Genomic DNA, 27,957 nt, shown 5'->3' on the forward strand with positions numbered 1-27,957 from the left:
TTCACTCCAAATCCATAGAGAAGACTTTCAGTATAAATACATTATTCCTTAAATATTACCCATGCATTCATTGCTCAGTGATTATGAATCTTGACAAGTTACAAGCTTTCTATAGATACCTGCACAACACATTTGGTGTTGTGAGTTTGTCAGGTCTGAAATGAGAGTGGTTTGCAAAGAACTGAGGACCCTTTGGCAAGGAGCCTCTGTGTCACAATGTGTTTGTATGATGACAGGTTTCAGAGTAGCAGCCGTGTTAGTCTGTATTCGCAAAAAGAAAAGGAGTACTTGTGGCACCTTAGAGACTAACAAATTTATTAGAGCATAAGCCGATGAAGTGAGCTGTAGCTCACGAAAGCTTATGCTCTAATAAATTTGTTAGTCTCTAAGGTGCCACAAGTACTCCTTTTCTTTTTGCGAATGTGTTTGTAGAATTGCTCTGTAAATGAAAGGTGCTGTGTGCTAATATTCAGCCTTGCCAGAATGATTGGCACCTCACACAGCTACTAACCAGTGGCCCAGCTGTTATCTATTAACAGAGCCCCAACTAGTGACTGGACTCACTCTGACCATCATCAGACCTGAGACTCCAACTTGGCCCCTTATACAATAGTCCATGGGCAGGAGGTCATCCCTGGGAACCAAAAGGGAGCTTTACCCTGGATGAGCCAGCAGAGTCTGTGCTGCCCTCCTCCCTGCTGGAAATCACAGCCTGCATTGCTTACAATAGCTTCTTGGCAGTAGAGTGGCCTGTGGTGTATGAGAAGCTTTTCTTTTAATTGTATTTATTTCTCCAGATGATGCTTCATTTATAGCAGAAACAAAAGAACAGACCCACTGCAGCACTGTCTGCTGTGCTAGATGAAGTCTTTAGCTTTGGGAGAATCATAGCATCACAGGAGTTAGGAATGGAAAATACCTCTTAGCTTTATCCAGTCCATCTCCTTGGCTATGTTCCCTCTAGCACACGCCTCTCTGCCTTGTCCCAAGCAATGGGGTTTCCACCACCTCCATCGGGATGTATGGGCTCATTAGTCTGCTCCCAGAAAAGTTTGTAGCAGACAGCTCAGTAACTCAGACTGACCTTAATGGAAACAGGATCAGACTTTTATTCTGCAGCTTCATATATCTCAGTCTCAGGAACAAAGGTTTTCCTGACATTCAGACTAAATTTTTCCCTTTCTTAATTGCATCATATTACTGTTACTTATACTCCCCCACCCCTCCCCTTATTACTATTATAGGGCCTGATCCTGATAGGTGATGAGCATCTGTCAGGAGCAAACATGCTATATAATTCCCCACTAGCCATTGCTACGGCCAATTATAAATATTTAACCCTTAACCCAACCTCAATCAATCAATTCCTTCAGCTCCATGCTGCTCTTCCCTGAACTCCCCACAACTTGCCATACATTTCTGGTAATGTCCTTTGCAGACACGGGCATACTATTTCAGGTGGGGTCAAACCAGACCCCTGGAGAGAGGGAGTATTACCTATCCCCCCCTCTGCCATGATGCCTCTGCACTGGTAGTTCAAAATAGCATTGACCTTTCTATTGCAGGCATATCACATTGCAACTTATTTCAGATTTGTGGTTCACTATCACTCATGTGTCTCTTTCAGCCATTGCTAATTGCTGGGTGTCTTCCTCCTACTTATTATCTGTGTTTTGCATTATTTTTCTGCAGATGTATTAACCACATGCTTCCAAGCCAAGTCCCCATTTTGTAATTTTCTAACTTTCTAATCTTTGGGCCCCTCGTATTATTTCTCTGTCCTCACTGATATTTGCAACTCCTCCCATTTTAGCATCATCTGCAAATATCAATAACATGCTATTTACTTCATCTTCTAAATTACCAAAGAAGGAATTAAGACTTGATGCAACAGAGATTTCTTAAGTACTTAAGAGATCCCACCCCCTCAATCAATACCATTCCATTTGTTAATGCCATCTAGTTAATTTTCAGTTCAAGTGACAGTGATGTTATCCAAGCAGATTTGAATCTATTTTGAGTGTAACATATTGAGAGACACAATTGATGCTTTATTAAAATTCAAACATTATTTCATCTACCACTTTCCCTTCATCCATTTATGCACAATTATCTCCAAAAAAAAAAACCAGAAAAAAAGCAATACAGTCTAGCAAAGTCTCTTTTTTTAATGATTCCATGTTCTGATGGGGCATTCACCTCACATTAGCCCTGGAGGGGTTAATATAAGCAAGAAAGGGACAATTAATCACAGGCAGCACCCAGCAGGGAGCTAGGACACAATGAGGCTTAATTGGGGGTGAAACTCACCTGGCCAGAAATAGGTGGGGGCTTCTATCAAGCCAGGGAACTGGCAACAGAGAAGGAGGGCTGCAGTGAAGTACCCTGCAGTCACTCCCTGATACAAGAGGGGAGAGTAGGAGCCTTTAATAGACAGCTCTGGGTGAACTCCCCTGATGGACAGTCGCCAGGCTGCTGTATTAGACCCAAACCTTGGATCCCATATGCTTTTAAGCCTTCTGAGTTTGAACAGAGACAGTCTCTGGATGCTAAATTTGGCCTTGCAAGCACATTCCCACGGTACAGACTACCATTCTGGTACCCCATTGTTGGGATGCGGGACCCTGTCGTCTAGTTATCTTAAGCCCCAAGACCTGTGCTGACCGCCCCCAAGTCCCCCCAGTAGCATAAGCACACCCTCTCTCTGAAACTCCACCTGCATAGGCACTCTGGGTTAGAGTTCAATCCCTTGGGGACTTTATAACAGTTAAATTAAATAGCACAGATTTTGCAGAGGCACTTCTGAATCACACACTCTGCTCAGTCATAGCACAAGAGATAGACAGATCTATGGAAGAAAGAAAACATCTGCTCACAAGACCCTCCTTAAGTTTCCTCACCACTCAAGATTCTGTTGGGGGCATAGTGTCCATCAGGGAGTTTAGGATTCTTCTGCCACTCATCTCCTTCCCAGCCTTCTCCTCTGGTTCTGGTCTGGTCTTTTCTTGTTAGAAAGAGTCTCATTATAAGAGATTCTAACACCTTGTCTCTTCCAGTCCTTTCCCATTCTCCAACCTTCTGTCTGTGTTACCATAGATAAGAGTTATTAGCAAGTCCAAGTCTTTGGCAGGTAGTCTCCATTGTCCTGCCTGCTGGGGCCTTGGCTCTGTCCTAAGTTGGGGGTGGTTGTGCCCCCCTGGAACAGGGGCAAAACAAAACAGGACTTGACACCTGTATGGTTTGTTATGATTGAACTATTTACAACTAATGTCTGCCTTCCTGAAGATGTATAAAAAACACCCCAGAGTTAAGTTATTTTGCACCTATGTAGCAGACAGCATAAGAAGAATCAAATGGACAGAGGCATGCATCACACTCATAAAAAGTAATACAGATGAGATCTCCCACATTCTTCACAGAGTGTCGTCAAAGGGCAGGACAAAATTCCAAACCACATATATATAAGGCCCAGTCTCAAGCCAGTGTTGACTTCCATAGACACTGAGGGGCTGGCCCTGAGCTGGTCATGTAATGTTTAAATCATCACCCAGCACAGGGTGTAATCATGAATCTTGCAAGCCTATCTGACAGTTGGATTCTTGAGGATGACATCAAGGGGGACAGAAAACAGTAAGCAAGTCGGGATTTGGCTCATACTCAGCCATGAGGAGACTTGAAAAGATGGCATGGCCGGAAGAAGGATCTCCTGGCACTACATCTCTTGGCAATGGTTACATAGCTGGTTTGTTGTGACCACTTGTGTGCCCTTGTTGCCAAGAAGGCCAATGGCATTTTGGGATGTATAAGTAGGAGCATTGCCAGAAGATCTAGGGACATGATCATTCCCCTCTATTCGATATTGGTGAGGCCTCATCTGGAGTAATGTGTCCAGTTTTGGGCTCCACACTACAAGAAGGATGTGGAAAAATTGGAAAACATCCAGGTGAGGGCAACAAAAATGATTAGGGGACTGGAACACATGACTTATGAGGAGAGGCTGAGGGAACTGGGATTGCTTAGTCTGCGGAAGAGAAGAATGAGGGGGGATTTGATAGCTGCTTTCAACTACCTGAAAGGGGGCTCCAAAGAGGATGGATCTAGATTGTTTTCAGTGGTAGCAGATGACAGAATGAGTAGTAATGGTCTCAAGTTGCAGTGGGGGAGGTTTAGGTTGGATATTAGGAAAAACTTTTTCACTAGCAGGGTGGTGAAACACTGGAATGCGTTACGTAGGGAGGTGGTGGAATCTCCTTCCTTAGAAGTTTTTTTAAGGTCAGGCTTGACAAAGCCCTGGCTGGGATGATTTAGTTGGGGATCGGTCCTGCTTTGAGCAGGGGGTTGGACTAGATGACCTCCTGAGGTCTCTTCCAACCCTGATATTCTATGATTCACTGTTTATTATACTGTCCAGTAGCATCTCATTGTTTCCTTTTGCTCCCCCATCTGTGTATTGCATCCACTTGTTGTCTTTCATCTTATACAGTGATTGTATGCTCTTCATGGAAGGGGCCACCTCTTTGTTCTGTATTTGTAGAAATGATTAACGTTAATGGGACCCCACCCATGACAGGTGCCCCCAGGTGCTATTGTAATACAAATAATAAATAGTAATAATATACCTCACATAGCAACCTGAGGCTCCCCAATACATTTCCTAGAACATTGCTACCAATTACCTGGTGGCGATGGATGTAGATCAGACCCATGTCCAGTATTGCAGGAATCCTGGTTTACACCTACAGCCCAGAGACTTTATGCAGTGGCTGCTAGAGTACAACAGGGCCTGGATTTTGTTAGTTCAACAGCTGATGGTTGAACTTGGCCAATACAGACTTAAACCAGCAGAATTACCCTCAATGAACAAGGATATTAAAAAAATGCAAATTTTGAGAGAATTCTCTGTGCATTGGAGGTGGTGTGGAAATAGGCACGGAAATGCTAAACAGGAGAAGGAGATGAGTGAGTTCTTGAGCCAGGCATCAGTGGTGGAGCAGAGTGAAGATTGGAAATGAAGGCCAAAGCAGAGTTTGTGTAAGGCATGGATATGTGGACACTTACACTTAAAACCCTCCTGGGATCAGGTTTAATTTCAAACTCAGAACTGACATTTACCCTTTACCAGAATTCACAAATAAGTTATCACAAATGAAAAAGAGTAACAGGAAGTCTCCCCTACTACGGGTTCAACCCAGTCCAATGGCCCTGGTCATGGATCCATCTCCTGAGAAGCCAATGCTTAGCCTTTCCTCTGAGCAGCTGTGCAAAGGGAGGGGTGTAAGTGGATTGAAGGTAACCTCTTGTCCCTGCCGAACAAGTAGTTCCCCTGCATCCCCCCATACACCTACTTTTCTCACAGAGGAGCCATCAATATCACTAGAACAATCTGTACTTTAGTATATGGTCAGGAAGGTGACTAATGGCATGTCTATATTAGGGGGTGAGGGGGATGGGGTTAAACCAGTTTGATTTTATGTGCATTATTTAACTAGCAGTACATAACCTGCAGTAATAGCATGCGCATGGGACGGCTATGCCTTCTTTCAATTCGCATCGTGTACACACCGCAGCATCTTCCTCCTTGTACTAAACATGTGACATTCTGGGGGGTATCCCATGGTACTTTGCTGAAGTGCTGAGCTGTGCACGTTCTGGGATTCTTTTTGCTGTGCATTGTTCGATGCATAGCAGGAGCCAGATGGATTCAAAGTTCTAAAAATCCCAGGTTTCCGCTGTCTCCACTCCATTCTTCGTTGCTGCGTGGGCTAGCACCATTTTCAAATTGGACCCAATGATGCTGGCAACTGCAAATATGCAGTCTGCTTGGGCTGTATTGCAGCACCCATAGGTGGATGAATTGAGCTCTAGACTTTGCCCACAACACTACCAAGCAGATATTGTGGTAGCAGCAGCAAGAGTGGCAGAAGTGGGATGAGGCCAAGGAAGGAGGTGGCCACCAACTGATACTAGAGGAGAGGCTCCTAGAGCAGCTTCACGCCATACAGCACCGCTTCTGGGCTCAGGAAACCAACATCAATTGGTGGGAAAGGATCAATCATTCTGCAGACCGGATATGAGGAGCAGTGGTGAGAGAATTTCAGGATGGAGAAGGCGACCTTTTTGGAAATATGTGCTGAGCTAGCCCCGGAGTGCAGAGCAGCCTACCAACATGCCCGTGGAAAGCAGGTTCCCACTGCCATCTGGAAGCTGGCCACCCTCAAATGCCACTGGTCTATAGCCAACCAATTCCGTGGGAGGAGATTAACTGTTGGGGCCACTGTCATGCACGTGTGTGATGCCATGGAAAAGATGCTGTTGCACCAGCTTAGAAAGCTTGGTAATACTGAGATAATTATTGATAGCTTTGCATGCATGGGGTTCCTGAACTGTACTGGGCAACCAATGGGACCCATGTGCCTATTATTTGCTGCCCTCCAGAGCTCAGAATTCATAACAGAAAGGGATATTTATCCACAGCACTCCAAGCATGTGGTGACCATCGTGTCAGGTTTGCAGATAATTGCAGGATGGTCTGGAAGGGTCCACGATTCTAGGATCTTTCAAAACTGATTTGCCTTAATGGAGAAAGGACTGTTTGCCTCCAGGATCACTATGGATATTAATGAGGTGGAGATTGCTCCAGTTATCCTGAGAGACACGGCTAATCCTCTGCTTCCCTGGTTAATGAAGCCATTCACAAACTGCTTGGAGAGAAGGAATTGTTTAACCACCGCCCCAGTAGCTGCAGAATGGCAGCAGAGAGTGCATTTGGCAGCACTGTTTGTGGAACAGGTTGGAAACTGAATTTTAAAACGTGCCCAAGATTATAGCAGCATGTTGTCTTTTGCACAGCATTTGAGAGAGTAAGGGAGAAAGCCTCAGCGATGGGCAGGAGGCTGAGGTGCAGAGACTTGCAAAGCAGTTTGAGCAGCCAGCAAGGCGTGCAATACAAAATGGAAACAGCCAGGGCAATGCTGTCAGGGATATCGATTGCTCTTGTTTCGAGTCTCAGGCCTGAAGAAGTGCAGCTGTACATCCAGCTGGCAACCTGTGGAGGAGGGAAGATTGTGGGGTTATGGGTGGGGGAAGTGGAATCTTATGGCAATCCTTATTTTACCTAGACTCTGTGGCTAGATGCTTTCATACAAACTGTATGAATTATTTAAAATCTATGGATGTTCTGTGCAAAATGCAATGACAACTCTTTACCTATGAATTGTAATGGTTATTATTAAACAATTTATTACATAGCAAACAGAAATAAACTCTCAGTTAAAACAATAATGAAACCAAAACCTCCAAGTGGAGGGTAGAACACACAACAAGGGGAGGAACAGTCAAGCCACAGGTGAATATGTGCCGTCTGCATTCTGGTGTTGAGTGACAAGGCTCAAAGTTATTAGGTGCCTCAAATGGCTCTAAAGAGCTGGGCTCCCAAGTGCAGCTGTTCTTACTGCCTTGAGCATGGGTCTGTGAGGGGAATGCCTCTCGGAGCACTGCTGCAGGGAAGAGTGGCTGGCATTTCCATTACCCTGTGTTGTCCAGGGACTGCAGAATATTTACACAGCACTGCAATGCCTGCTGCATAAAAGCAGCAGAGCATTCTGGCTGTGCATTGCCTCTAGAAGTCGCCTCCACATTTCCTTGTCTTTTGCCACAGTAACACTGTCCCAGGACACTGCTGTCCTGGGCCACTCTAGCGATCTCTCTGGAAAGCTCCATTTCTTTCCCTTCTCCATCCTCAGGTACAGCCCCCACCTTTCACTATCATCGTTTTTCTTTGTGACTCTGAAATGACATCTGTGAAGTTTTCCACACACCCCCACCCCTCCAAGGCTAGCCAGACGATCAAGCTGTTGATAAAGGCCCCTCCCCTCATCGCAGTCTCTGGGGCTGGGGACGTATACATGGGGCTGGAGCTAAATCGCTCCTTGGATTTATTTTATTTTATTTTAGTTCTGCTAAATCCTCCTGGCTCAGAGTTTGCCAACCCCAGGGGCTGGCCACTGCAGGTGCCCTGGTCGTAGGAGTAGAAAAAAAAATCTAAACAAAAGTAGTTATTGTTCCTATTCCATAGGGGCTAGCCTTTTTTAAATACGCATTTAGGACTTTCCCTCCCTGAAATTCTTCCCAGTCTGGGGGAACCTCAGTGATGCTAAGTGGTGGGTGAATTGAGAGGCTGTGCTGGGATTTTTGTCTGTGCAGAATATGCTATTTGGATTTGCTGTTAGGTCCTGGACGGTGTCGCAGGGATTAGCAGGGGACACCCGAGGGCAAGCTGGACAGTAATCCCCTCTGCTTGTCCTTCAGGCTGTCCTGTACCATGATGACATTACACTGAGGTGGGTGACTAGAAGGCAGAGAATGGCCTTATTCAAAAAGGCAAAGAGCAGACCAGAGAGATATGTTGTGAAGTTATTCACCAAGATGGTGCCCCAAGAAGTGATGCAGGAATAGAAGGGAGTTTATGAAGCATACCTGGGTGGATGACCATGCAGCTATCCCCCACAATGTCTGGCCCTCCACAAAAGATACTGAGCAAGTTCTCAGCCTTCAATTCTGCTTTTTCCCTCCTAAAGCCATTAAAAGTGCAGAGAAAAATGCGTAAAGTTCTGCAATGATTCTCTGAGCCATTAAGAGCTTTGCTACCATTTTGAAAACTTGTATGGGAAGGCTGAGCAGACAGAGTGGGCCAAGGTAGAAAGAGAGAGAGGCAGGGGATGGTGGGACAGGTTTCCTGCCTCACATCCCCCTAAAATGTGACCATGGGGCACCCAGAACAGATGCTAGCCCGGCAGCATACATAACAATACCAAATGGCACCTTGGTTTTTTTTTTCCACCAAATGCATCCGATGAAGTGAGCTGTAGCTCACGAAAGCTTATGCTCTAATAAATTTGTTAGTCTCTAAGGTGCCACCGGTACTCCTTTTCTTTTTGCGAATACAGACTAACACGGCTGCTACTCTAATACCAAATGGTACAGTTTGATGTTTACATGCAGAGATTCCCTAGAGATCAGCCACCTCAGTCCTGGCCTGGTTTAGGCTTTGATGCTGAATGGCAGGAATCCTGCTCATTTTCTAGCTGGGCAGCTTCTGGATCCTGAGTCTGAAAGAGATCCTGGCCATTGGGGACAGCTCTTCACTAGCCTCCTCATGTTCATCCTCCAACGAGTCTCCATAGAATCATAGACTATCAGGGTTGGAAGGGACCTCAGGAGGTCATCTAGTCCAACCCCCTGCTCAAAGCAGGACCAAACCCCAACTAAATCATCCCAGCCAGGGCTTTGTCAAGCCTGACCTTAAAAACCTCTAAGGAAGGAGATTCTGCCACCTCCCTAGATAATGCATTCCAGTGCTTCACCACCCTGCTAGTGAAAAAGTTTTTCCTAATATCCAACCTAAACATCCCCCACTGCAACTGGAGACCATTACTCCTCATTCTGTCATTTGCTACCACTGAGAACAGTCTAGATCCATCCTCTTTGGAACCCCCTTTCAGGTAGTTGAAAGCAGCCATCAAATCCCCCCTCACTCTTCTCTTCCACAGACTAAACAATCCCAGTTCCCTCAGCCTCTCCTCATAAGTCATGTGTTCCAGTCCCCTAATCATTTTTGTTGCCCTCACCTGGATGTTTTCCAATTTTTCCACATCCTTCTTGTAGTGTGGAGCCCAAAACTGGACACAGTACTCCAGATGAGGCCTCACCAATGTCGAATAGAGGGGAACGATCACGTCCCTCGATCTGCTGACAATGCCCCTACTTATACAGCCCAAAATGCTATTGGCCTTCTTGGCAACAAGGGCACACTGTTGACTCGTATCCAGCTTCTCATCCACTGTAACCCCTAGGTCCTTTTCTGCAGAATTGCTGCCAAGCCATTCGGTCCCCAGTCTGTAGCGGTGCATGGGATTCTTCCATCCTAAGTGCAGCACTCTCCTCCACTTGTCCTTGTTGAACCTCATCAGATTTCTTTTGGCCCGATCCTCTAATTTGTCTAGGGCCCTCTGTATCCTATCCCTACCCTCCAGCGTATCTACCTCTCCTCCCAGTTTAGTGTCATCTGCAAACTTGCTGAAGGTGCAATCCACACTATCCTCCAGATCATTTATGAAGATATTGAACAAAACTGGCCCCAGGACCGACCCTTGGGGCACTCCACTTGATACCGGCTGCCAACTAGACATGGAGCCACTGATCACTACCCATTGAGCCTGACAATCTAGCCAACTTTCTATCCACCTTATAGTCCATTCATCCAGCCCATACTTCTTTAACTTGCTGGCAAGAATACTGTGGGAGACCGTGTCAAAAGCTTTGCTAAAGTCAAGAACAACACGTCCACTGCTTTCGCCTCATCCACAGAGCCAGTTATCATTCAACATGAAAGTGTCCAAGAAAGAATTTATTTTTAAAATTAGAGAGGAGTAGCATGATCTAGTGGACTGAACACAGGGATTGGAGCTAGGAACTCTAAATTCTTACCCCTAATTTGATGACTAATATCTATGGCCTTGCCCAAGGCCCTTAACCCCTGTGCCTCAGTTTCCCCATATGTAATATAGGGCTAACAACAGTGACCTGACAAAGGTGTTATGAAAATTGGCTAAGTATTATTGCCAATTTCTGGCTCCTAGCACCATTTAAAAGTCCAAAACCAAGGAAATTCAGATTTCAGACTGGAGTTCTTTAATAAAGTCAGGTTTCAGAGTAGCAGCCGTGTTAGTCTGTATTTGCAAAAAGAAAAAAGGAGTACTTGTGGCACCTTAGAGACTAACAAATTTATCTGAGCATAAGCTTTCGTGAGCTACACCTCACTTCATCAATGCATCCGATGAAGTGAGCTGTAGCTCACGAAAGCTTATGCTCAAATAAATTTGTTAGTCTCTAAGGTGCCACAAGTACTCCTTTTCTTTAATAAAGTGTAACCATTTATGCCTAGGAACTTCAGCACTATAATTGCTACTCAGCTGTAGTGGTACCTACCTGTCTTCACAACAGGGTGTGTTAAGAATAGGAAATCTTTACTCTGAAAATCCTCTTGCCATTTGCACATTTTATAAGTCAGTTTCATTTGTTTGTGTGATAGAAACGGCTTGTGTCACAGCTGCAAACATTTGTCTCTCAATATAACAATGAAAATAAAAAACCCTGTTATTGTCTTAACATTTTTCTGGCGCACAGATCGGTTGGGGAAAAAGGATGCTGCCCTGCAGAAAAAAAAACAAACGAACAGGCTTTTACACAGTACAAGTTCAAACTACCAGGGAAGTCTGACAGTATGATAGTATATATTACTGCATTTAGGAAACTTTCCTACTTCTTTTCTAAAGCTGTCAAATGCATCTTTGACACAATACCTTCAGCTAGAGGTAAATGTGCCCACAGACGCATATCTATGTGAGCATGTGGCACTTGTGCTGTGCAATGGCTCCCAACTCACTTCTGGGTGATATTCAGACTGCTGGTAAGTTAGCCCTACATGGCCTGGGATAGGTCCATCTGTGAATCAGCCTCTCCCCTATGCCCCATGGTGACAGCCATAAGCAGCTAGAATGATCCTGCTCCATGTCCTCAGGGCTGAACTCTGATGCAGTGCAATCAATCTGGACTTTTCAGCAGCAAGGGATTTAGCATTGGTGGGTGGTGGCTGCTTTTAAACAGAGAGGGATTTAAGACTCAATCCTGCCAGGTGCTGAGTGCCCTCAAGGTAAGGTGAGTGGAGGGCACTTAAGTCCTTCTGACTATGTAGGTATTTGTACCATGCTCAGCATCATGGCATCCTGCAGGCTCAGGCACTTAATGTTAGTGAGTAAGAAAATAAGAGGAGGAGTTATTGTTTCTGTGGTCTTGATGGAATACAACATAAGCAAGTGAGGTACAGACTACAGCAGGAAGCATATTTAACTTTAACACAGCCACTGGTATGGTCATTTCCACCCATATCCTTACCACTATCACAACTGCTAGGTCAACAGAACTTACACCCCACAGGAGCAGCAATTGCTAGGCACATTGGGGTACCCTACCAACAGCACGCCAAATTCTACTGTCAATTACATCCATGCAACCCCTGCTTACAGCCAGTTGTAATGAACAAGTGTGTAACAGCACAGAAGATGAGCCAGAATTTTAGGCATAATTCTGAAGTTATCAGTGTTTTATCATATCTTTCAGCATGCGGTTGTCTACAGTGTTGGGGAAAGGGCAAAACAGAGTGGTGGCAAAAAAAGAAGGCACAGAGATAAGCAGCTAAAAGGATTTGCCAGGCAAGAAGTGGACTTAACCCCAGTCTGAGGTACACAAGCTTAGGTCCATCAGAATGCAGCAGCTATTAAGTTTCCCCACTGGACATATTTTTTTTTTTTAAAGACTGATATTCAAGGTCATCCAGCATGTGCAGTGATCAGGAAAAGAAATTAATGCTGTAAAAGCACAAAGAGGCCCCTTACTCCTGGAATGTCATTGCATTATCTAAGTCCAATATGGTTCACAAAATCATAGATGGGAAAATTTGGCATCAGATGTACATTTGTAATACAGTTAAGCAAAGTTTCTGGAATGGAATTTTTTAGTCATTATGAGAGACCTAGGCAGAATATGGGTGCACATTACACTGCTTTTGCAGAAAGTCCCCATTCTGGAGCTAATTTGTCCCAAGGAAAAACCAAGTGTTTCCACCCCTGCTGTTTGCACACCACATTTATTCCAGTAAAGCAAACTTTGCTAGTCTTCTCTGCCATCTCAGAATGTGCTTTTTCAAACTCCACATAAAAAAAAAAAAGGACACTTGAGAGCTAAGTGCAATAAAAAGTAGTGTTGGGGGGACCAAAAAATAAACTGATTTCTGTCAAATCTTCTAATGAAATTCACTTCTTAGCTGAGAAGTGAATATGCATATTTATATATGCATAAATAATTTCACTTCAAATGGGAACTTCCAGAAAGTCATGAGAGCCACAAGACAAGATTGTCTAACTTCCACAATGCAATGAGATCATCTTAGCTTTGAGGAGTTTGCTTAATATCAGTAGAATTGGCCCCAAACATAAAACATTGCAGACATTACGATACAGCATTGCATGATACATTCTTTAATTATATGATCACATACTATTTTTCTCCCACAGGACCCCTACTTCATTCAATGAATGGCTAATAGAATCATAGACTATCAGGGTTGGAAGGGACCTCAGGAGGTCATCTAGTCCAATCCCCTGCTCAAAGCAGGACCAATCCCCAATTTTTGCCCCAGATCCCTAAATAGCCCCCTCAAGGATTGAGCTCACAACCCTGGGTTTAGCAGGCCAATGCTCAAACCACTGACCTATTCCTCCCCCCCATCCTATCCTTCCCCCCAATGGCTAATACTAAACACAAAATTATTAATTTCCTCCAGGGCATTTCTATGGTGCTCTCACCATAGTATCCACGTGCTTCACAAACATTAATGAATTTATCTTCACAACATCCCTGTAAGAAGAGGTGGTATTATGACCCCATTTTACACATGAGGAATGGAGGAACAGGTACCAACTTCTCCAATAAATGAAACAGGGGTCAAACAGGGCAACCCCTACCACCAATTCTCGCAGCCTGAGGCAACTGACTCAGACTCATGAGATTTGGACTGCAGGGCTAAAAATATGTAGACATTTGGGCTTGGGCAACTGACCTTTTATTGCAACATAGACATAGCCACAGACAACAGCCTAGTTCACTACACAGCCCTGCTTCATTCTCAGAGCACCATCCATCCAGTATGCTCAATGAGGCAGGGGTCCTCTGGAAACAAGCAGTAGGTGATCATATAATCAAAGACTGTATCATAATGCACATGCACAAAGGGGCGAATTAAAGTTACACAGGTAACCCCCTGATACTTGACAGGCAACCTTAATTTTTTCCCCTAACTTTTGAGTGCTTGACCCTGCAACCTTAATAATGTTCTTTTAACAATATATGTGTAACTTCACTCTTGTAAAAGAGCCAACAGATACTGACTGAAAAGGGAATGTCCTGTACGCTTTACTTTCTTTGTGCTAAATGGGTCCTACCTACATGCACAAATGTTTGTAACCAAACAAAAGCACCATTGGTTTGTGATGTAAATATTCATGGAAGGAAAGAATCTCTTTTATACACCCTGACCATGTCCTTACCCTATTGAGAGTCCTTCAGAGAGAGGGAGAGGACAGGCAATTCGAAAAGAAAGTGCTTGTGAGCTGAGGAAATAGGTCAGCAGGCCAAGAAATAAAAACAGGACTGTAAAGGGGCTATGCCGGGACTCGACCCTCTCTGGGGCAGTGGGGAGCTACACCGGCTCGCTACACACAGTTAACTTTGGGGAATTTGTGCGGCCACCGGAGTCTCCCCCGGCAGCCCTTGCGGTAATTGGATGGAGCACTGTAGGTCTGGGCCCTGAGTCAGGGCTGGGCACCAAATAGTCAGTAGCTCAGGCCTTCAGGCAGGGGCTGAGCAAATAGCCCAATGTTAGCAGGCCAGGCCCTGGGTCAGGGCACGGGGAGCAAACAGTCAGTAGCTCAGGACCTCAAGCAGGGGCTGAGCAACACAGCATGTGTGAATTAACCCAGGCCTCCAAGGACCTGGAAGAGGGGGACGCTGCCACCCACAAGTTGGGTGGTGGGGGGATGCAGGCCCACCCACTCCACTGCATCCCAACCCGGGGCCCTAGGAGCAGCAAACGACCCGCTGCTGGGTCAGTGGGGTTCCTGACCACAACACACTGACATGGGCTCTGGCAGTGCTACAGCCAGACTAGGGTCGGCTGTCCCCGGGCTACTTCCTGACTCCCCTCCTTCTGGTACCTGGGTCACGGCGGTGTTCTCCGGGGGTTCCTCAGGGCAGCGGACAAGCGGCCGGTCCGGCAAATCCCCTGGACAGCGGGCACAGGGCCGGCCCGGCCAGTCTTGGCATGGACCTGGGGCCGCGGGGTTTTCCCAGTCACGGGATAGGCTGGCTACATCTGGCCTCCCTGACAGCTGGTCCTCTAGTAAGCTCTGAGGGCCCCCCTTTCTACTTCCGGCTTGCCGCCTGTCCCTCTGAGGGGCGGGCTCAGAGCTTTCTGGCTCCGCCCCCTCTGGTGTCTCGAGGGGCTCGACTCTCTCCGGGGCGGCGGTGAGCCACACCGCCTCGCTACAAGGTCTTTCACAAGCATGCTTTCCTCCCCAAAGCTTTATCTTTGCACTCTAAGATGTGCAGGTGATGACAAAAGAGAAAACTTTATTATGAACAGAAAGAAGGCTGCATTGAAGGCTGGGCTCTAACAACTTGGTGCTGAGAACTGCCTGCTTCAGAATCCTCTCTCTACTCTGAGTATCAGGATGCTGCCTTTTAGGATCCCCCTGCCTTTCTCCAAGAGCCTGACTGACTCTTCAGTGTCCAGCCCAGCTTTACTACCTCACCCTGAACCCCCATGGGAACCCTGAGCAGGGAGTTATCCCTATGTCAGCTGCATCTCAGGTGTCACAAAATAGACAGAACTCCCATCGCCATTTAGCCCTGGAAATGAGATCTTATTTTCAAAGCTTAGCATTACAGTGCTGCTTGTGCAAGCTTCGTAACAGGAAGTTCAGTGGATTTCTACATGTGTATAAAATTATCCAGGTACATAAGTTTTTATATGATTGGGGACTACACACATTTTTAATGCACCCATCACTACACTACCTAGATACCAGGCATAGCATCTAGGTACCTTCTTCTGACCTGCCACATCAAACTCAAACTTCTCACACACATCTTCATGAGCCTGGACTACACTGTCCCCACCATCATCGTTAGTTTCACTGCCTCCCATTCCTACCATGCCTCCCTCCAAAGGCCCTTTTCACATCTCTCCCTCCATTCTTTGTCTCTGCAACCTCTTCCGTGCTGTCCCCCACACTTGGAGAGAAGAAAGCGGATAAAACTGAAGAGTATATTGAAACTCTGTAATGAATAATTAGTGGCTCTCTCAGCTAGAATACACATGTGTATTTTAACTTGGGCAAAAACACTGAAGTCTCCTTCATTAAGCACCATGTGGAACTGTGAGATCTCCTAGGACTTCACTGCATCCTAGCAAATCAGTCTAAACAGAGAGGACGGGGGAGGAAATAATTGGCATTCCCCCACACACGCAGTTGAACTGAAATGTTTTTATTTTGTACTGTGCTTATAGTGTAATGCTAAAGTAGTCGGAAAAAACCAAACATCAGTGCTACAAGAAGGGTTAAAATTGATTATTTTTTTAAAGGATGACTCAGAATAAATTATTTTGCCTTAAGGTTGCAATTATATACTGGGGGTTATTGGTGCCTATGTGACTCAGCAATTTGGGTTACATACATACCAAAGAAAATGGCCAATTTCTTCATCACATGAAATGCATAAAGCTTCAGGAATGGAGAAGAGGATTCAGAAGGATACACATATCAAAATGCCACAGAGATCTCTGCACAGATAAATTGGCCTTTATAACAAATGCACATTAAGACCTCAATTCTTCAATCTAATTAACAAGTGCAGCAACTCACTTCCACATGGAACTCCACTACTCATTATTTCTACACAAAATCAGTTTAAAAAGTTGAGGTTCTATGAAACTATACACAAACAGTGAAAAGGGGTAAGGGATAAATTCAAGGACTTGATAGAAGGATTATTTTGCTATCAAATTCTATAGGATTTTTCCATTGGGTACTCTGGGCCAGATCCTCAGCTGGTGTCAATTAGCATGGACTTCAATGACTCTACAAGTGACACCAGCCAAGAAACTTGTGCTCTCTATCTAGTCACTTTAACTATCTGATTCTAGAGATGGAAATGAACACTTAAGCTAACATTACTCCAAGTTGGTGACTCTGCCTGCCATAGTGAAGGAGAATATTTGCCAAGGTCTCTTTAAGAATGGATATCAATGCTATTTGCCACCATTTCCGCTCCAGTTAGAAGCAAAAGCAGAAGCTAGCTCACTTCTCCTTTTGCCTCTTAATATTTCAGAGCCAGCACAATAGCTTTGTTTGTAGCACTGCACAATGTCCCATGGGAGATCTGCATGCTTATCTGATAGGATCCCACTTAACTCCCACCCAGCCTTCACTTGGAAAAGAAAAATTCTATGCTATTGACAACACAAGGTCACTTCCCTATGCCTCAATAAGACCAGAGTCTACATACACCATGGCTCAACACAATGACTCAAAAATATTTCTACTGATATTCCCAAGACCTCACCCTGGGTCTGACTCTGATCTCACTCACACTGGTTAGAGGCAAGAGCATTTCCACTGAAGTCTATGGAGTTAGGTTGGTGTAAAAGAGATTAGAGTGAGGCCTTTTGTTTCTTAATAAGGGACATATTGGCAATATATATCTCCTTCATTCTTCTAAATTAAACTGGGAACATTAGTGGCCATGAAAAGATTACTATTACTGTATGTTTAATGCTAATAGAATATGGCTATAAATTATGTGGATGTGGTATTATTACACATGATGTACATTTAAACAACTGGGATGCTATTCAAGGACACAGCTCTATAACTTATCTGGCTTCATAGAAATCTGAATTGGCACAGGAGACTTTCACGTACATAAACATAGAAGATTAGGGTTGGAAGAGACCTCAGGAGGTCATCTAGTCTAATCCCCTGCTCAAAGAAGTACCAATCCCAACTAAATCATCCCAGCCAGGGCTTTGTCAAGCCGGGCCTTAAAAACCTCTAAGGATGGAGATTCTACCACCTCCCTAGGTAACCCATTCCAGTGCTTCACCATCTTCCTAGTGAAATAGTGTTTCCTAATATCTAACCTAGACCTCCCGCACTGCAACTTGAGACCATTGCTTCTTGTTCTGTCATCTGCCACCACTGAGAACAGCCTAACTCCATCCTCTTTGGAACCCCCATCAGGTAGTTGAAGGCTGCTATCAAATCCCCCCCTCACTCTTCTCTTTTGCAGACTAAATAAGCCCAGTTCCCTCAGCCTGTCCTCATAATGCACTAGACCTCCATGATACATGAATTTAAATTTGTCTGTGTCGGTTATGTAAGGTGTGATGGGAAACTACAAAGGGGGGGGAGGGGAGAGGGTTATAACACAGGGAAAGGGAAACTGTGTGTCCATGAGCCAGCATAACAATACAGGGCCCAACCCTACTGTCACTGAAGTCAGTGAGAGTTTTGCCACTGAAATAAAATGGAAGCAAGATCAGGCATTCAGTCACTACACCAGACCTGTACAAATGGATATAGGTCTAACAAATGCACCGGGTACATCATGTACATAGGATGCTGGATTATTTTAAATTCCCACTGTTACAGTGCGTCATGGCTGATGTGTTTTTCTTACAGCTTATAAAAGCTACCGTATGCTGGGTCACCTCTGAAAACAAATTCTGCAATCACAATGGGCTGCTATTTGGATAGAGTCAGACTCAGTCTACAAAGTCACTGAATAAAAAAAGATACAAAGAGAAAAAATAAAGATGCAAGGCAGCAACTAGCCTATTCATTCAGGAGTAGGAAAGACCTTTGGTCAACTTTTGACATATATTTTTTATAATACAAGTATCCATCAATATCCAAAGCTTTTGCTCTTAGAGTTAGAGACAAAATATCCCTGTGACAGATTAGTTAATGTGTCCATGAGTCATATGTGATACAGAGTAGTATTAATGTTAGGAATGAATTATATAAACCTGGCAGGCCAGAATCTTAGCCAGTTTAAATCAGTGTGATTTCACCTAAATCAATGGAATAATGCTGATTTACACAGGCTGAGGACCTGACCATTTATCTCTAAAAACGGTGAATGAGTTTGAGCAAGGGCAAAGAAGATGCAAAAGCATGACATTTAGAGACAGCCCTCAAGGTGGGAGGAGGCATAACTGGGGTAATAAGACAGAAATGAGGAACTGCAACAGTTCAATCCAAAGCAATGGATACTCCCCTACTGGATTTGGCATGCAGACAATGGTCATAGCCAGAGAAACGGTAGAAGGAGGACAGGTATGATATGATAACAAGATACAAAGAAACCTGTATAACAGGGCACAGAATCAGATAAGAAGGGGAATGGCACAAGACACCATGGGCCAAGACTTCAAAAGTGCTTTGCTCCCACCTACTCATCAAAATAATGGTTAGATTTTCAAAAGAACTCAGCATCTTCAGTGACTTGATCTTTTGTAAAACTTTACAGAGAATGTTAATGGTACAAAGTCTTATTATAGCAACATAACACAGCATGCTGCTGAGGCATGCAGGAACCATCCAGAAAAATCAGTATAGACTCAGAAGCACTGGTGACCAAAACATATATGAATTAACATCTCGGAACCTTGGCAAGGATTTGGGAAATCCATCCAAGTATCCTCATTCCCTACAAGGGCCGGCTAAGGGAGGGAACTCACAGTAGACAGCTGTTCACTGGCAATTAGTGCAACACTTAATGGGAAACTTCAAGATCCCTTACCCCAACTAGTTAGGTAAATAAATATTGAGGACTGGGCTTGAAAAGAAGAGAATTAAATAAGTCCCATATAATAAAGAACTAATTCTAAAGAGATTGTATGAACCAGGGGACTAGGAAAGGGGCATGATGATTTTCACCTCAAGGTTACTGGTCCAAGTTGGGAACAACCAAAAGATGTTCCCATCTAATAGCAGTCCGGTGGCCCATGTGGCATAAGATATGGTAACCTTGGTGGAGACCCTGGTCAAAAAGTGTCCACATGGCAAACAAAACACCATCGCAATTGGCACTAATTGGCTCCCTTATTGAAATCTCAGCAGAGAGGCCAAAGATAGAATGGACCATGGACACTGAACTACCTGATTGCCCCTACAAGTTATCCCTCCGGGTTGGAATTCAGACACACCTCCACATCAGCCTGAGAAATCTTGAATTGCTGCCTCTCGTTCTGTGCTTATTGTGTTGATAAACTGTTTCCCAAGAGCTCAAGTGGATACCCCTTCATGAGCCAAAAACACCAACTTATCTTTGAATAAAATATAAAAAGAGATGGAATCAAGCCACAATATTTGGATCCAGCTCTGAAATTTCAGGGGATTCAATCTGGTGGTTGGGCTCAGGCCCCATTTTTAGAATTGTGTGTTATATAGAAACCCTCACAATTTACAGTCCTAAGGATGTAAAAGGCTGAAAAAAAATTATTTTTTTCCAAATATTATTTATTAGATTTTTTGTGTGTGCATTATCCCTCAAATCTCTGCCATCAGCCCCATACCAAACAAATTTGTTACAAAACCCAAAAGTATATAAATTTGTTTTTCTCCCAGTTATTTTCCATCCTCTTATTTTTCTGCTTGGAGTCGAATATAAAGCATTCTATTAAAGAGTCTATTCATGCAGTAATTAGAATGATTTCCTGCTAGCCATGTGTGAAAAATTACACAGTAATACTATAAAAGCAGTGTAAACAGGCTGCATATACAATGGAGATTGAAACAATATGGATATGTGTGTGTCTTCAACTTTTAAACAAAACACAAAGAGCTATTGAAAGGCACAAGCGAGAGCTAGAAAGCCCCAAATGCTGACAAAAAGAATCTCAGGAAGGATCAATGGCACTGAGTGAAATACGGAGAAAAAGGCTAGAAAAAGCTTAGATCATGCAAAGGGGCATCTGAAGCAAAAGCAAAGTCCATTGAAGTCAATGAAAAAGCTCCCACATAGGAATGCATCCGATGAAGTGAGATGTAGCTCACGAAAGCTTATGCTCAAATAAATTTGTTAGTCTCTAAGGTGCCACAAGTACTCCTTTTCTTTTTGCGAATACAGACTAACACGGCTGCTACTCTGAAACCCGTCACATAGGTTTTGGATCAGGCCCTAAACAAGGTATTAGGTATCAAGGCAGGATGCATAAATCCAGGGACCTGAGTGCTGTGTTAAGCAACTGGGAACCCCTCACTCCCCAGAACATCTGAATGCTGCACTGACAAGAAATAAAAAAAGCAAATTGGAGTTTAATGGACTATTTCTGGTGACAGTCTGATACTGCCATTGGCCAGGTTACCATTCTTTATTCCTTGCCCCAGAGGGCATGCCTACGCAATGTTTTGGAGCCCACAGGAAATGTGCCTTCCAGCCTGAGTTGACAGATGCAGGCTAGCAGGGCTTGCGCTAGTGTTCTTAAATTAGCTACATAGAGAACACTTGGGCCTTGTCTAAATTAATGCTGTAAGTCGATCTAAGTTACGCTAGTTAAGTTACATAAGTAACGGAATTTCAGTCAATGTATCTTAGATCGACTTACAGTGGTGTCCATGCCACGCTATGTCGATGGAAGACCCTCTCCTAGCAACATAGCTTCCGCCTCTCAGGGAGGTGGAGTATAGACATCGACAGGAGAGCACTCTCCCATGAACTTAGCGCTTCTTTGCCAGACCCGCTAAATCAATGCTGCTGCATCAATTGCAGCAGTGCCAATTTAGCCGCATAGTAAGAACGGCCATACTAGGTCAGACCAAAGGTCCGTCTAGCCCAGTCTCCTGTCTTCCAACAGTGGCCAATGCCAGGTGCCCCAGAGGGAATGAACAGAACAGGGAATCATCAAGTGATCCATTCCCTGTCACCCATTCCCAGCTTCCAGAAAACAGAGGCTACGGACACCGTCCCTGTCCATCCTGGCTAATAGCCATTGATGGACTTATCCTCCATGAATTTATCTAGTTGGTTTTTTTTTAAATCCTGTTATAGTCTTGGCCTTCACAAAATCTTCTGGCAAGGAGTTCCACAGGTTGACTGTGTGTTGTGTGAAAAAATACTTCCTTTGTTTGTTTTCATTCTGCTGCCTATTATTTTCATTTGGTGACCCCTAGTTCTTGTGTTATGAGAAGGAGTAAATAACACTTCCTTATTTAGTGTAGATATGGCCTTTGAAGCTGCAGCTCAGGCTGAAGTTCAGGCTCCAAAATGCTGTGTAGACATATCCTCAAAGGCCACAATAGGAAACCTTACATGTTTTAGCTCATCATATGTTTTTCACACTGTTTGCTTATAGAGTATTTCTCCACTGTAATGAATTTCCTTGGGCAATTTCTATTTATTTAAAAGATGCTATACATTCTGTTTAACTCTTTCTTTATTTTAAACAAACTTTAAGAAGGTTTCTTAAAGCTAAGGAAGAGAGACGGAAGTCCACTCTTTAGCTACAATCCCAAACAGCATAGGCCTGATACTGCAATTTCCCTCAAAAGGACCTGCGCAAATATTTTTTCAGTATCCTCAAATACTCTTGCAAACACTACCAGAGAATTCAATCCAGCAATACGGATTCCCTTTTATTCACTGCTGCTGAAAAATTTGGAAGAGCCAGGTTATGCTAATGGGAATGTTTGGAGAAAGCACAAGATTGACACGAGAAACTTCAAAAATTTCTCTTTCCTGCTAGGATGATTGTAATACCACCATGGGACTTTAATGACCTGTCACATAGCTTGGAGAGAGGAAATAGTAAGTGAGTGAATGAACGATCATGCTTAACAGTTCAGGAGCAACTCATTGTCCATCTGGAATGTTTACTAAACAACTGTGGTTAGTGAACACACATGCATAAAAATCAACATTTTCACAGAAAATAATCAAATTCATTGTTTACAGAACACAGTTCAACCAACTACAGCTTCAGTCATGATCTCTTGTGGTTAACCACCAGTTCATCCTCTATATGATCCAGTCATTGGCTTTTCTGCTCAGACTCCCTGGAGGAATGGGAACTGTGAGGGTGCTTTTTCCCTTCTGTGATGTGAAAATGGAATTTGACTGAAAACAAAAACTCATTTCCCAGATGGTTCCCTATCTGAAAGATGGAGATGAAGACACTGCCCCATTTTAGAAACATGTTGGAGCTCTTCAAATGGAAGGTACCATCAAGAGAATAGATGGTTCTGTCAGAGTACTGAATAGATGACCTGTAAGACTACAAAACAATAGTTAGAATCAGAACTGCTCAATTATGTGTCATAAGCCCTATACTGCTGGCAGCTAAAGAGGATTTCTCCTTTAGATTAAGTCAAAGGGGCCTGTGCTTTTAGAGACAGTTCATAGTTCTACCACAGCTGTTTCCATGAAGTTTGGAAAGCCTGAGCTGTGCAGCATAATTCAACAGCAGAGAGCACTGATTTATTACATTATCATCATCAACCCCTTGGTCCAAACCGTCCTACTATTTTGCCATTGATATCTTCAAATTAAGACATCAGCCGGGTTGCCAGAGAATTCTGTTTTTAACCAGATCCTTGTAGCTTTCTCAGCAACACGGATCTAACTGCTGTGTCTAAAGCAAAATGAAATCCTCGTTTCTGCCATAAGTAAAAGTGTTCTGCAAACTGAAATTGGACAGATGCCTTTAACTACAGGCAAAATATCACATGGATTACAAAAAGGGCCCCATGAATGTAAAACAGAGAGATAGTGAACAAATACTGGAATAAGCTTTTAAAAAGAAAAAGAAATCCATGCCAAATGGAAACACATTGAGTATAATTTATAATGAACAACACGTAAAAAGCCATCCAACTCACAGGGCTCTCAAATGAGAATAAACAGTCATCTTCCAGTAGGCACATGCACAGATAAGCTAAGTATCTGCTAATAGAATGAACTTCCAGTGACCTTTGTTGAATGAGCTGGTAACAGCCGAAATGTCACCACTATGTTAGCACACCACACTGAAAAGGCCAGCGATGAAATATTGCAAGGTTCAATATGGCTAATTCAATACACATTATCATCGGGCAAGTAATATTGCAGCCCTCTATCGAGAAATTATTGTTAGTGTTTAATACATGAAAACAAATTTTAAAAAACCACAGCAACGTTAACCACGTTGCCACCCATGACCACTGACGATGCAGTGAGGTCATTGATTTGGCTGTCAAAAATGGAAAAATGCCATCAGCCATTTAGAAGCCATTTTTTTAAAAAAAAAAATTGGGGGCCTGATTCTGTCCTCAGTGGCACTCATGCAATCCCATCCGCTCCAGGGGGTTGTACAGGTGCCACGGAGAGGCCAATGCGACCCTTTTAAAAACATGAAAATGCATTGTAAATATAAAATCCCTGTGGAGGGGCTAATCAGACATGCAAAAGTGAAACTATACATATATTGGACATTTTCACACAGGCACAAAGGGTCCTCTACAAACAACTTTGCCAATGACTCCAATGGGAGTAAAATCAAGTGCAGACACCAGCTCAGATGCCATGGTGATAGGCCGAATACAATATTCTGGAATAGCCACAGAATATTGTATCCATTTCCTAAATCTCAGCCTCAGAATAGGTTTAGCCCAGGATACAGTTTTTACTTCTTAACTAGGTAGCCCGCTGAAGACAACAGTTACATTTATTACATTATTTAAACACTGGGTCACCTTTTTGACCACACAACTTTTGAGTTAGGAATTCTAATGTAGTACTTTATAACTTTGGAGAGCTGAGCCAAACATTACTTAGCCTGGACAAGAAACTGGTGTGGTGAATATTATCTCCATTACACAAATGAGGAACCAGAAACTGATCCTGTGTGGTGCTCAGCCCAATTAACTTCCATTGAAGTCAGTGGGAATTGATAGCACTCAGAACTTTACAGAACGTGACCCTAAATCAGGAATCGGCAAACTATGGACCGGGGGCTGGATCCGGCCAACCAGCCATTTTAATCTGGCCCTTGAGCTCCCGCTGGGGAGCAGAGTCTAGGGTTTGCCCCACTCCGGCGCTGTAGCTGGGGGACAGGATCGGGGGCCACTCCGTATGGCACCCAAAAGCAGCAGCTGGGCCCCTCTCCAGCTCCTATGCATAGAGGCAGCCGGGGGCTCCGCTCTGCATGCTGCCCCCACCCCAAGTGCCATCCCCGCAGCTCCCATTGGTCTCCGGACAGGGCAGCGCACAGCAGAGCCACCTGGCCGCGCCTCCACATAGGAGCCGGACAGGGGACATGCTGCTGCTTCTGGGAGCTACTTGAGGTAAGCACTACCCAGAGCCTGCATCCCTGAGCCTACTGCCACACCCTAACCCCCTGCCCCAGCCCTGATCCCCCTCCTGGCCTCCAAACCCCTTGATCCCAGCCCAGAGCCCCCTCCTGCACCCCAAACCTCTCATCCCCAGCCCCACCCCAGAGCCTGCATCCCCTGTCAGAGCCCTCCCTCCCACCCACACCCCCCCCTGCCCTGCCTGGAGCCCCCTCCCGCATCCTGAACTCTTATTTCTGGCCTCACCCCAGAGCCCGCACGCCCAGCCAGAGCCCTCACCACCTCCCACACCCCAACCCCAATTTTGTGAGCATTCATGGCCTGCCATACAATTTCTATACCCAGATGTGGCCCTCAGGCCAAAAAGTTTGCCCACCCCTGCCCAAAGTGAATTGTTCAGGCAACAAAGCAAATCAGTGGCAGAGTCAGAATTAAAATCAAGCAACTCTGAGCACCTAGTCCTTAGCTCAATCCATTAGTCCATGGTACCTTTTCAGAGGCAAACCCTGATGGACCAAAAAAAAAAAAAAAAAGCGAGCAAGGGCAACTGCCTATTGCCATCAGTAAGCACAGCAGTGAAACTTGGCCGCCTCAGCTGAAGTCCTGAGCTTCTCTTGCCAGGTACTCAAACTTACAGACTTTCTGCATTTTCATCCAAAAATGTTACCTTCTTAAACAAATTGGCTAGATTATTGTGGAGATGTTAACAGAATGTCAAACTGCTAAATGTCAAAAGGACTTTGACTAAACTAGGAAGAAAAATGGTTAGGAACCACAACTATGAAATTAACAAATCTTAAAATCTGCATGTTTGGATAATGAGCATGATTTAGCATCAGATGCCAATATGCAACTATAGGGCCAGATTCCTGTCTAGTTCATACTAGTGTAAATCTGTAGCATCTCCACTGCAGCCAATGGAGTTACTCTGGATTTGCACCACTAACTTAGTTCAAGATCTGTCCCTTACAGGCTAAATCAACTGAAAAGGTAAATATAATTTTTTCTTGTATGTATAATGTAAAGTAAGCTAAATTTAAAATCCATAAAACACAGAAACCACTTTAAAAACCTGTCTTTGTGTAGTCATTCAGGGCCTGTTTTTGACCTCAACCCAGTGTAATATCATCAGGTCAGCTCTTTGGTCTCATTCCAATGGCTCAAAAGGGCTGGAAAGCTGGTGCAGCCACTCAGCTGGGGACACACGCCTCCCAGCCACCAGTTTAGAGGAATTGTGGGGGTAATCTTGTGGCTGCTCTAAACTACATCCAGGACAGCACAGATCCAACCCACTGGGGAATCACAAACAGCTCCTTTGTAGCTTCACAACCCACCCAGGGAGACCATTCATCTGGTTTAAAGCCAGACAGTCCTAGTTGTGCAGGGCACTGTCCCTATCCGGGAGGGACTGAGCACCAGAAGTGGGTTTGTCCGGTGAGAAAGAGGAGGAGGACACTAACAAAAGAGGATGCTCATGGAGGCGGTGCCTATGTGTGGAGTGATGCAGGTAGGGGTGGGCTGTCGAGGGTGTGCCAACACCGCAGGTGTGGACCCATGCAGACATGCCGATGCACGCCGGGGTAGGGTCACACAGGCAGAGGTGAGGGATGTGCCAATGAGCATCATACCATCACCCCTTGCACGCACTTACTGGGTGCTTCTGGAGGATTGAGTTATGGACTTCAGTGGAGTTATTCCTGATTTACAGCAGCTTGACACTAGAATCAGGCTCTCAGAGTTCAGACTTTCCTAGGGATTTAGAGCCTGATTCTGAACTCACACATACCAGTGTAAATCAGAAGTTACTCCCCTAAAGTCACTGGAGTTATGATGACAGTAGGGAATTTAGGAGAAATTAGTGTTGTGAGAAAAGGAAAAATAAAGATCATGTAGGTGAGTTCTAAAGAATTGGAACAACAGATATAATTGGTTTTTGCTTCAACTGGATGGTTCCTAAGTTGTCTTAAGTATATCCTAAGTAAAATCCTCTTTATAGCATTAAGATCAGCTCTCCTACACAGGTGGCCTGTAGCTCACCTTCTGTCACCTACTTTGTGGTTTATTTGTATTTGTAGAAATACCAAATGCAAATGTGTAGGGTCACAATAAAAACAATGGAATATCCAGGTGTGCAGGAAGTGCCCAGAAAACTTGATCAGTCTAGCAGATTACAAGTGCTAGAGGAATCTTTCCTGAATATCTCAAATATAAAGAGTCAACCTCTAACTGAACAGCTCCAGATTGGGGCTGCTTTAGTCTTAAAGCTTAGCATTTTAATGTTCAGAGTGCTTTACAAGTGTCTCCTAATTAATCTTGTTAGCTCTTTGGAGCCTGCAGATTTTATTATGGACGTAATGACTGGCTTTATCAGCAGTCAAATACTGTTTAAAGGCATAGCCCTGTGTTTCCTGCAATTCCCTGGCCACAGAGTTTGCCACAGAATTCTGCTTCAAAGGTGTGTTATCTTATTTATTTAAACTATATTTATAGCCCTTACAGTTGCAAAGAAAACCTTTTGAATGTTCGATAGTGTTGCCTTTCGGAATCTGCTGACGTTGTCCATCAATATGATAAACAGCAGCAGCCTTAGGGACGATCCCTGCTGTAATCCGACTTTCGCTTCAAAGGGATGTGTCATTCCCAAAACATATTAGATCCCCTAAAAAGAGTAATTCGATGTAGGGCATTCACTGTAGTTATGAGAAGCACTTATTATGTAGTGTCTGAAGATTTAATAAGTACTGGTGTGAAGCATCCTTCTATCGTATGCCTTTTGTAGGTTTTTTAAAGCCCGGAAGCTATGGTTCCTCCTCCTTTCCTAAAGCGGAGCTGTTCTTATTCAAGGAGGGATTTCACCATTCTCCTAATCATGATACATTCCAGAATCTTCATAAGATGCAACAATAGCTTTGTCCCTTGGATGGTTTCCACATTCATGGATGCTTCCCTTCTT

General features: G+C 44.2%; 1 protein-coding gene across 3 annotated transcripts in view; it reads right to left on the reverse strand.

The window, feature by feature from the left end:
• The window catches only part of NEURL1 (neuralized E3 ubiquitin protein ligase 1), a 253,387-nt gene that overhangs the window by 129,063 nt on the left and 96,367 nt on the right, over nucleotides 1–27,957 (reverse strand). For 2 of the 3 annotated variants that reach the window (XM_043519873.1, XM_043519872.1), the window contains exon 1: nucleotides 1,085–1,190. The exons of the other annotated variant lie outside the window; for it this stretch is intronic. In XM_043519873.1, coding sequence (XP_043375808.1) covers nucleotides 1,085–1,161 — 77 coding nt within the window. In that variant the 5' untranslated portion in view covers nucleotides 1,162–1,190. Of the gene's footprint in view, nucleotides 1–1,084; nucleotides 1,191–27,957 lie in introns of those variants that run through there. 3 annotated transcript variants of the gene reach the window in all.

This window comes from Dermochelys coriacea, chromosome 7 (genome assembly GCF_009764565.3).
Source record: "Dermochelys coriacea isolate rDerCor1 chromosome 7, rDerCor1.pri.v4, whole genome shotgun sequence".
Taxonomy (NCBI): Eukaryota; Metazoa; Chordata; order Testudines; family Dermochelyidae; genus Dermochelys; species Dermochelys coriacea.